This window comes from Mercenaria mercenaria, chromosome 12, assembly GCF_021730395.1.
Source record: "Mercenaria mercenaria strain notata chromosome 12, MADL_Memer_1, whole genome shotgun sequence".
NCBI lineage: Eukaryota > Metazoa > Mollusca > Bivalvia > Venerida > Veneridae > Mercenaria > Mercenaria mercenaria.
Genome location: NC_069372.1, coordinates 33204510 through 33216797, shown reverse-complemented (window position 1 = coordinate 33216797; position 12288 = coordinate 33204510). Strand labels below are relative to the sequence as shown.

The window sequence follows — 12288 nt, the reverse complement described above, 5'->3', positions numbered from 1 at the left end:
ATTAGAGTACTATCTAAAGCACGAGCGGGCATCTAGGCAGAACCACTAACTGAAAGCCAGCTGGATAGTTTCCTCGCGCGGCTGCCTTTGTAAGTAAAGCGCCTTTGAACGTGTCTGTCATATAAATCTAGTATAATGCCTAATACATGAAATAAAATAATTCTACACCAAAAGCGAGGTCTCAAACCAACAGTGGTGTGTTATATTAGTATGACAGTGTTGTGTTATATTAGTACGACAGTGTTGTGTTATATTAGTACGACAGTGGTGTGTTATATTAGTACGACAGTGGTGTGTTACATTAGTACGACAGTGGTGTGTTACGTTAGTACGACAGTGGTGTGTTACCTTAGTACGACAGTGTTGTGTTACCTTAGTACGACAGTGGTGTGTTACGTTAGTACGACAGTGGTGTGTTACATTAGTACAACAGTGGTGTATTGTATTAGTACGACAGTGGTGTGTTACATTAGTACGACAGTGGTGTGTTGTATTAGTACGACAGTGGTGTGTTACATTAGTACGACAGTGGTGTGTTACATTAGTACGACAGTGGTGTGTTATATTAGTACGACAGTGGTGTGTTACATTAGTACGACAGTGGTGTGTTACCTTAGTACGACAGTGGTGTGTTACATTAGTACGACAGTGGTGTGTTATATTAGTACGACAGTGGTGTGTTACATTAGTACGACAGTGGTGTGTTGTATTAGTACGACAGTGGTGTGTTACATTAGTACAACAGTGGTGTGTTGTATTAGTACGACAGTGGTGTGTTACATTAGTACGACAGTGGTGTGTTACATTAGTACGACAGTGGTGTGTTACATTAGTACAGTGGTGTGTTACATTAGACAGTGGTGTGTTACATTAGTAAAACAAACCGCCAGTGATCTGTTACATTAGTAAAACAAACCGCCAGTGATGTGTTACATTAGTAAAACAAACTGACAGTGATGTGTTACATTAGTAAAACAAATGCGAAACTATCATTTGAAACATCTTATAAGTATGATATTTCAATTAGAAATGTTATCAATAGTTACAAGACATTTGATAATGCGCTCAAGTTTACTTTATTATATAAAATATACATTTTGAAAAAAAAAAACTACTTTAGACCGCTCTCCGCACCGAAGTAAGCTGAAAATATACAAATGATAACGCAGTAAAAGATATATCATTCTAGGATATCACAAAATACATCTAATGATATCGTAAATTATGAAATCATTAATACACTAAATAGTTACTGAGAATACCACATAATAGTGAATCAATAGAAAAACGACAGCCCATATATATATACTGGGTAAACTACCGATATTTCAAATTTACGTTCAGACTGAAGGTAGCCCTTTTCAGTTATTTATAAAAGCCGTCATACATCTTTTTTAAATGCGGCTAACTCACCGCGCATGCTAGTTAACCCATATACATACTAAGTCTACCGATATTTCAAATTTACCTTCAGACTGAAGGTAGTCCATTTCAGTTACTTTATATAAAAACATTTCATACATCTTTAAAATAAGGAAATATTAGACTAAATCACGCAGCGAGAGAGGACATGGGTCCAGTGAAAACGAGCTATATTTCCATCTTAACTTAAAGGACACGCGGACGGGTGTGTTGGTTTTTTCTTTTTTAATTGTATTTTTGAACAAATCAAATGTCCCGACCGTAGTGATGTGTCACATGAACTTATGACATATTAAGAAATAGAATTCAGGTGCGTAGATGCCTATACGCAGATACGCAACTGCCTAATGAAAATCTGGCAATCATGCATTGCACAAATAAATTAATTGGTTACAGTAAGGAGCCTTTATGCAAGCTCCGTAGCATTAGCTCCATATAACCAAGGTATATATCTTACACTCACTTTATGAGCTCTGTTTGATGATGTAGTAAATCAAATCAAAACCCAACACGTATCTTTGATTGAAATCTGTCATTTAATATCTAAATGACGAATTAAAAAACACAATTAACAATAAATGGTTCTGTTACAGCATCATACATAATATGTGATAGGTGACTAATTTTATCAAGAAAAGACAAATATTAACAGTTGATATGCATCATCAAAGGTGGGGATCTAACCTTTATGCCAATAAGCCTATATCATTTAACGGAGGATGTTGTACACAGCTCATAGTTAAAATGCCTAAATGTTTCAGGATTTTCATCTAAATATATGCGTCATTGTCTTTGTATCTATGCCGGTGTCAAGGATTTTTCAGAGCCATACGAAGGCATGCCTCTGGGCTGTTATATCCACCATTTGGTTTGTGTTCACGCGAGCACGCGTACATTAATTCAGGTTGTTAAAAAATTAGGAGCAAACTAATAACCATAGTAAATTTCAACAAATCAACAGACTGCAATGAAATAGCATTAATATATGCAACAGGACATTACAGCATCTCTGCACTTTAGCACTGTTTTTATAAGAACGTCTGTAGAAATCTGATCAAACCAATAAATAATGCAAATTTCTGGACTTACTGAAAACAACGAGGGTTATTGCAGGCATATTATGAAAGTGAACATCAACGCAAATATTCTAAAGAAACACTTAGGACAATTTCGATATCGCCCCTCGATCTTTGTTTTATGACAAAAGTCTACGAGATGAGACCATTTACTTTGTTCAAATAATCGGTCAGTTTGCACAGAAAAAGGATATCAGATTTGCTCTTTTTTAGAGTGTATATTGGCTCGATCCTATTGTAAGTAAAAAATATTTATAATAAAATGTCCCTTTAGTCTACATGCAGACTTGCTGCATATTTTCTCACAAGCATGTAAGTCTACTTAAATAATACATTTTGTATGAAATTTATTAAAAAAATAATATGTTTAAGTTCACTGTATTCACTTCAAATATACCCCCAAAAAGCACCATTTGCTGTTCTCATTAAAAAAATAAATCACGGGGGAGGGTACCCCCGTACCAACTACACCACCGGCCTGCGTACTATGAATAAGGGTCCTAGCTACGCGCCTGGAATTATATTTAGATTGATTTTGTTACTGTAGATCTACTTTCGATTTGGAAAATTCATTTTGCCTTATCAGTAGTTGTTAAAATTAACCAATCACAATTTTCACCGACAAAACAAACTGTTTAATTCAGAAACGTAAACACATGTAAAACGAAATTATGTATTTTACGTATTATCTAAAAATAGAATTTAATGGGTTTTCTATCACCATGCTCTACCAGTTAAATTGATCAGCGGTCGAAACGTAAATTGTGTACTAACACTGTTTACTGCTGAATAGTCTGACTACCTTTTCATATATATTATTTTTAATCATTTCTCTGATTAGAAGAAAAGGGATATATTTATACACAATTTTAGAAGCCTCAAGTGTTATCTGGGCTCTCGCTATCGGTTTATTCTGGACTGGAGGAAATAGAAGGTCACTAGGTTGTGACGGGTCTATAAGCTTTCTTTCGACAGACCTACATTTTATTGACTATTGGTTCATTTCAACTAATATGACACTATATTAATAGATGACGTGGCGTCAAAATGTACATTTACGTCGATTATTTTCCAATTCACTTAGCCAAACGAGCAAAATGTGTAGTAGTTTATGTGAAAATGATTTTTTGTTGCGGATATATATTCTGCCACTTATTTCGCACAAAATCTCCACTGCAGAGCTCGTGCAATTGACAATCTTGTAATGCATACCTATAGTGTCAAGATAAGAGCATATAATTTCCCTTGGAGAGTGTTACGCTGACCACATAATCGTCTGAGGAGGAAAATTCCACTATCAACGGCATAGTGACACGCACCAAATTGCATTCATGTTTTGACTTTTTTATTTTGGGTTGCCTTATTGAAACTGTCACGGCTAAATGAATCTACGTACAATTGTTGTTGTTGTTATGTTTTATTCAACTGAACTAATCATTAAACAAGGTATATAATTTTCATTCAAATCTGGGAACATTTGTCAAAGATAAAAATATTGTGTTAAGGGGACGCATACTTTGAAAATCGGAAAAAGTGGGTGGGGTATGATAAAATTTACCTGCAAAAAAGTACAAGGTTTTGGTACATGGAATGGATACTGTTTCAACTGTTATAAGTACACAAAGGATTGCTCACTAAAATAAAAATGAGAAAAACTGAAACAAGAAAGTTATTGTTGAATTACATAAGACTTATCGTGTACATTCAAATTCAACAATTAATACTTTTTTGTGCGAAAATAATAGTGCTTCACTTTGTCCAAACATTTATCAATCTCCTACAGATTCTAATTTAAAGAAAAAAAGTGAAATAACTTCACTGTCTTGCTTTTCATTTTGCATATGTAAGCTAAAACACATTATTTAGTTTGTTTACAAAGTAGTGCATCATTAAACATTTATCGTTACAGAAGTAGAGTGGCTTACAATAAGGGCCTAGAAATGTTGCCATTATTAATTTTCAACTTGGTATTCATGAACTACAATGCACTTACATATCAAAACACATTCAACAAACTTTTGAAAATGTATTGTCTTAAAAATCCCTAAAATAAGGTATGAAATTTGGTTGAGAGGTCCAATCAATGTGTATATGTGCAAAAGTAACATTCTAATCTTGTTCACAAAACTTACTAATACACAGCAGGAATGTCAATGATCAAAACTGGAGGAATATACAGTTATCCTCACTTTAATGTCATTTATAATTTGTCCTTAAATTCTCCACCATACTATTCATAACTCTGTTTGCATGAGTTGCACGAGAATGCTGTCATTCACGTAAAAAAACGGGGTCAGATAAGTTGTAAATGCAATATCATCTAAACGTAATTAATGGATTATGCAGTTTAAGATAAACTTTATCTCATAACGTAATGAACAAGTATAATGTTGTAACAACAACTATACTTACACTGATGTAAGTAGCAGTCGGTTTATTAGTGACTTTATTGATTCATTTTGTGTTTTGTTATTGTTGTCAAAAAGTATAACGGAAGTGCCTCACAACGGAAGCGGAAACCAGTTTGATGCGCAAAGTAGTCCACTGTAAGTAATATTTTTTGATAAATGTCCACAGAAATTAATAATTTTCTAATATTAAAGACGAATATCTGAATAGGATTCATTATTTGATAAGAAATTGTAATCATCGACATGTTTTTTTTTAAAAAAATCATACACGTGCTGACACCTAAGTTGTCTCCCGTTGTTTATTAGAGTTACCTTTCGTCCGGCGCAGTAATACTTTTTGCAGTGAATCGCCGAGAAGTCGTGGGAAAACTAAAAACCATGTAAATAAACTAAAATTAACCACCTTTTCAAGATGAATTTCAAGTGATAGACATTATGCATTTAACCCGCCTGACCTGTGTAGCATCTTAGATATCTGTTCTAAGGTATTCATTGTGTAGAATGTCATGTTATGCCCTTGCAATGCTAATCCCACTCTGATTTTTTTGTTTACATTTCTATCAATGAGAAATATGGCGTCCATCCAGAGCTGAAATAACGTGGCGTTAAATGTTTACATGTTTAAGCAAACCTGGTGTGTTAGAAAGAAAATTTCATCCCTTCAACATTATTTGTAACACTGTTATTGTAAAAACCCTGTTTTTCCTTATACAAAAGCTTAATATTTTGTGTTGAATGTACTTTCACAAAGACCTCTGTTTTCCTATTACATTCATACTACCACATCCTTATCCACAAAGTACTGAATATTACAGGTGTCCATCAGTATTATATCAGTTTAGGAATATGTTTTTCATCTTCCCACCATCGATTTCTTGAATATGCACCCCTTCCTCATTTCTGTATGAACTGTGAATGTAGCAGTATGCGTCCCCTTAAAAACGTTTTTGAATAGATGTACATATCATATTTATATACAACTTATACAAATATACATGCTATATAGACGGCAAAAATACGTTGTCTTCTTTAACGACCTTCCTGTACTACTCATATTGAATAGTTGCAACTTTGTTCTTATAAGAGAGAGATTGAATGAATTCATACAAGTATTAGATGGTCTTCATTACTCCAATGATAATATTCTGAGGTATGTCAGAGCATTGTAGGTAACCTGGTAAATACAGCATGTTCAGTTAAACTGTCAAAACCAAATTTACATGTAACGGGCTACATGTAATGTGTTTGATACCCGGCTCGTGCCGGAGGTCCCTACAATTAACTAAAGATGGGGCTCACAAAGGAAAAAGCTATTGATAATTTAATGTAGACTATTATGACAAAGTATTTACAAACAGAAAAACTAATTAACTGAATTAATTGTAAAAGACACAAATGACTGAAATTCTCCTGGTGCAGCGCTCCAGCTCACCTGAGACATATGAAAGTACTTTTCCCGATTAATTACCGTGAAAGAAGCACAAATGTAATATAACTGGTCGTGACAACAATAACAAGTGTTCGGCAATGTCCGTAAATGAAGCGACCAATGCGTGAACAAAAATATATATAAATGGACATTGTCCGTGGGCGATCCAATGAAATAAAATGTAATAAGAACAACTTTCCTACATCAGTCATCTATATCGATGCGGCCAAATGTACAAACAAAAAGGGTAGGTTTTACGGCCTATAACATTATTCTAACCAAGAGATTCGTATCACTGGAAAATTTCAACAATCGCTCATTGTTACTACTGGTACATGTACACGTATGAAAGAGCAACCCTTGTTATTATTAATAAACAAATCATACTTAAAACTGTTACCAACGAAATCGACGTCCGAACATTTAACTGCCACTGTCACTTTAAAAGTTCACTCTAATTACTTTAAAAAAGAAGCTAGTTGAAGCCGCTGTTCATACACAACCTCATTTAAACGAACAAACTTAGGACAGCAGACAAGAAACCCAATTGTTCTGTTTGTTATCCTTGTGACTAGGGTGTTATGATAATGTGCAGTTGTAATACAATCGGTAGACTAGTCGCAATAGCTCTTTTTGGGTAGACTTGTCTTTCGATACGAGCAAAATATGAAAATTAAGAAGTTATGTCCCAAACAGTGATTAGTTAATGAATAAAATCATTGTTTAGAGTTATGATGCGATGGAATTATATTGCAAAGGCGCATCAGTAATTATACGTATATCTACACAACAATAATTTTATTCAAGAGAAAATCACTGTTTCAGATAAATTATTTCGAGTCTTACATGTTCTCAATGATTAGTATTCAAATTCTTAAATATACCCTTAAAACATATGTCTGTTTTGTGTGGGATTCTTTTCTAGCGCATCGCTCTGAAGTTTGCCGCTATAACGTAATAGTTGTGACGTACAAACAGTGAATACAAAATGTTCTGTCTTTTCTTGTTAAATAGGAAAATGAATCGGCTCGTGTTAAAATTATAAATTACTTACGAAGAATACATGTATCTTCCACTTATATTTTTAGCTCACCAGAGCACAAAGTGCTCAAGGTGAGCTATTGTCACCGGTCATTGTCCGGCGTCCGTCGTGCGTCAACAATTGCCTTGTGAATACTCTAGAGGCCACATTTTTGGTCCAATCTTTATGAAACTCGGTCAGAATGTTTGTCTTGATGATTTCTAGGTAGAATTTGAAACTGGGTTATGTTGGATTTAAAAACTAGTTCAGTAGGCCAGATAAAAGGAAAAGCTTGTGAACACTCCAGAGGCCACATATGTGACTCAATCTTAATGAAATTTAGTTAGAATGTTTGCCTTGGTGATCTATAGGTCAGGTTTGAAATTGGGTCATGTAGGATCAAAACGTAGGTGAGTAGGTTAGATCAAAGGAAAAGCTTGTGAACACACTAGAGGCCACATTTGTGATCCAATCTTTATGAAACTTGGTCAGAATGTTAGTCTTGATGTTTTCTAGGCCAAGTTCTAAACTGGATCATGTGGGGTTAAAAACTAGGTCAGTAGACTAGATCAAGGAAAAGCTTGTGAACACTCTAGAGGATGCATTTGTGACCCAATCTTTATGAAACTTGGTCGTCAGAATATTAGCCCTGATGATCTCTAGGTCAAGTTTGAAACTGGGTTATATTGGATCAAAAACAAGGTCAGTAGGCCAGATCAAAGGCAAATCTTGTCAACACTCTAGAGACCACAATTCAAGTTTGAAACTCATTAGAATCAGTCAGAATATTTGTCTTGATTATCTATAGGTCAAGTTCGAATCTTGGTCATGTGGTGTCAACAACTAGGTCACACGGTCAAATCAAAAGAAAAGCTTGTGAAGAATTTAAAGGCCGCAGTTGTGATCCAATCTTTATGAAATTTGGTCAGATTATTTGTATTTATAATCTCTAGGCCGGGTTTGAATCTGGATCATGTTGAGTAAAAAACTAGGTCAGTAAGCCAAATCAAAGGAAAAGCTTGTGAACATTCTAGAGGCCACATTTGTGACCGAATCTTTATAAAACTTGGTCAGAATGTTTCTCTTGATGATTTCTAGGTAAAATTTGAAACTGGGTTATGTTGGGTTTAAAAACTAGTTCAGTAGGCCAGATGAAAGGAAAAGCTTTTGAACACTCCAGAGGCCACATATGTGACCCAATCAATATGAAACTTAGGCAGAATGTTTGTCTTGATTATTTCTAGAACAAGTTTGAATCTGGGTCATGTTGAATAAAAAACTAGGTCAGTAGGACAGATCAAAGGAAAAGATTGTGAACACTCTAGATGCCACATTTGTGACCCAATCTTTATGAAACTTAGTCAGAATGTTTGTCTTAATGATCTTTAGGTCAAGTTTGAAACTGGGTCATGGGGATCAAAAAGTAGGTAAGTAGGCCAGATCAAAGAAAAAGCTTGTGAACACTCTAGAGGCCACATTTGTGACTCAGTCTTTATGAAACTTGGTCAGAATGTTTGTCTTGATGATCTCTAGGTCAAGTTTTTATTTGGTTTATTTAGGGTCAAAAACAAGTTCACATGGTCAAATCAAAGGAATAGTTTGTGAACACTCTAAAGGCAGTTGTGACTCAATCTTTATGACACTTGGTCAGAATATTTGTCTTGATGATCTCTAAGATAAATTTTAAACTGGCTCATGTGGGGTAAAAAACTAGGTCAGTAGGCCAGATCAACTCTGGTGAGCGATATATAGGGCCATCATGGCCTTCTTGTTTTAAGTACTTTTCAAAAACTTGCAGTTGCTTTTGATTGGTCAAGCTTGAGCACGACACCTTTTTGCAAGAACTGTCCTTTCGCTGATGACTTCGCCCAATCTTTCCCTTATAAAGTTCAAATAACATAATAAACAGTTAAACTGAATAACAGATTGTAGAATTACGTTTCAGTTATCGCGTTACAGAATGCTAATTCGAATGTATCATGTTTAACGGTGATGGAAGACCCCTCCAGACAAAAGAGGTGTACCTTGCTTCCCACAACCCAGCAAACTTGATTGTGACCAGGCATGCAAGAATTTGAACACTTTCGTGGATACAGTCGTGACATAAAAGTGATAATACCTGAGTTCGATTCTTCTTAAAAATGTGTGTAATGACTATGTTATACGTGTACAGTACAGTAATGTAAACATTATTTTGAAAACAGCATTATTCCTCTACAATAGGAATAAAAGAAATAAGAAATTATTATCAAAAATCCTTCTCCATTTTCAATTCTCTATATTTGACAGTACGAGGAACCTTTCGATAGAACGAACAGACGGACGGACACCGTCACAACACTACGTCCTTATTTTAAACGAGCATATATATCTTATTAATCCGAAAGCATATTTGAGTTGTAACTCACCATTTTATCTGCTTCTTGCGCCAAGTCGTACTGTTGAATGGAACAATTCCGTTCAGTTTAGATCCGTAAAATATGAAAGAAAAAACATATTTCCCTCCGTTGAATATTTAATACTGAAAAATATATGAAAACAGTTATTTTCCTCTATTGAAATCTGATATTATCCTTATTACGGCAGTAAACTGTCAGTACTTTTAATTTTACAATAACAATGTAATTGTTGTCTTGTCAAAAATTTCCGCCTGAGACAACATTCTACTTGATTTTCTAGTGAGGTGAAACCTTTTTGCCCTGTTAAATGTACAAAATGTACAACCTTCTAGATGGACTTGTATTCAAATATAATATGATGTCAGTAACAATTTCGGGCAAATGCGGGGTAGAGACTCTCAATAGATTTCACTTGGAGACTTGGAAAGAATGTGTTGAAGCCAGGGAAAACTATCAGTGTTTCAGAACGTGGTTATGCTACACATTTCAAATAGATCTAATTAGTTTTAGGTAACATGCTATCCATTCTAAAATTTACCATTTGGATAAAACAAATCTGAGCCCGAATTCATCAACTCTCGAGTCAGTGATTTAGACTTAGATGAAGGAATACAAAACATTTTGACCATTCGCGTTTACATAGGGGAGCAAGCTCTGGCCCTACCTACCCCAACGGAACACATTACATCTTAAACGTTGATGAATACGGATTATGGACTTACCTGGGGCCAAAGTACAGAGCCAGGGACGGGTTGCTTTTGGAGATATACTCATATGTCTCGTGTTTCAAACATATTTAAAATAGAACACAGATACAGTGAAACTTTCTCGATAGATACCATCTATTAAATAGTACCCTTACTCATTTGGCTTATCTGGATGACTTATCTTATCATCTCTCAGTCAGGAGTTAACACTCGACTGTCCACGAAGGTATAGCCTCTTGGAGTACTAACCTACAAGACTAAGTTTCCTACATATTTCAGTCATTATTTGTTACGTGGAATAGCACAATATTAATTGTGTATATGTCTATAGGAAAACTAATTGTCTACTGTAGATTACTATTTGTAGATTCTTATCTAGTAGTAGAATTTATTTCCTTTCTTAATACATGTGTACTTGAATTTCGGTTCTACATGCTGGCTTTCAAATCATTTCAAAACATTTGAATTTTCGAGTTAAAATATTGAACATCTGATAATAATTAATTAAAACAAATAAATTAATACTATTTGAAATTACAATTTTACGTCCTTTCTATGGCAGCGTCCTGGAGATTTAAATTTGACTTACGTAGGACTTAGTATCTCTTACGTAGGATATATTAAGTTCTACGTAGGAGTAAGTATCTCCTACGTAGGACTTAGCATTTCCTGTCGTATGCTTTGTCCTACGTAAGAGATACTAAGTCCTACGTAGGAGGTACTAACTGCTACGAAGTACTTAATATCTCCTACATACGGGATACTCAGTCCTACCTAAGATATGCTATGTCCTACGTGGGAGATACTTAGTCCTACGTAGGATATATTAAGTCCTACGTAGGATATACTATGTCCTACGTAGGATAAACTAAGTCATACGTAGGATATACTATGTCCTACGTAGATTATACTTAGTCCTACGTAGGAGAAAATTTCATTTCCTTTTTCATTAAATACATGTACTGAAATATTAGAGTAATATACATCTGGTAATTTCAAAGTGAAAATTATCAAATACAGTTTGAAATGGTTGAGAAAAGTTAAAACCATTGAAACATGTGAAGAAGGAAAGGTAAGATTTAATTAAAGGACAGAGATCAATAGAAACTTTAAAGTTAAAGCCATTGAAAATATATTTCGCTAGTATTTATCAGATCATACACATGCCACTGATCAAACATTGCGCTGGTTTTCTCTCGGTATAAATTATATATTACACTAAATAAAAAAAGATGATGGCGAAAATGAAGGATACGGTATAAACATTGTTAGATATTCCGATCTTACTGAATCCTTACCCTGCTAAGTTTCTATAATGAACTTGTCCACCTTTTAATTTGGATAGTGCCAATAACTGTTAAAAGGGGTGCTCACCAAAAAGATACTGACTGAATGACAAACAGTGTAGATCTCAATCAGACTGCACGGATGTGCAGGCTAATCAAGATCTACACTGGTCGCAAAGACAGATTCAATCGTGTCCAGCATGATAAAAGTTAATGTTTTACAGCTTATAAATTTTCTTTCATTTCGCGTTTCACTAAATTTCACCTGTTTCCTAGTTTCTTGCCAATGAGAATTGTATTAATCATATTTCATTGTGAAAGTACCAGATGTATTTAACTGTAATAAATATCCTCTATAGCCTTTTTCTTCCGGGACTTTTTTGCACTGATATTTAATTACCTCTTTAGGTTATAAGACAGTAATAGATACATTATATAACGAAGAAGAACGATGAAGAAGAGCGAGCAAAAAGAAACTTTCAGGTATAATCAGATTTCTTGCAATTGTATCATAAGAAAGAAAGGTTTAAGAGGAAG

The 12288-nt window shown here is 34.6% G+C and overlaps 1 protein-coding gene across 2 annotated transcripts in view; it reads right to left on the bottom strand.

Moving 5' to 3' along the window:
• The window catches only part of LOC123534444 (uncharacterized), a 52047-nt gene extending 42091 nt beyond the window's left edge, over positions 1 to 9956 (bottom strand). Inside the window, exon 1 of one of the 2 annotated variants that reach the window (XM_053519583.1) lies at positions 9768 to 9956. Coding sequence is in view for 1 of the 2 variants with exons in the window: in XM_053519582.1 (XP_053375557.1) it covers positions 9768 to 9770 (3 nt within the window). In the remaining variant the exon portion in view is untranslated. The remainder of the gene's footprint in view (positions 1 to 9767) is intronic. The other variant, XM_053519582.1, reaches the window with a different exon arrangement.
• Positions 9957 to 12288: the final 2332 nt, after the last annotated feature.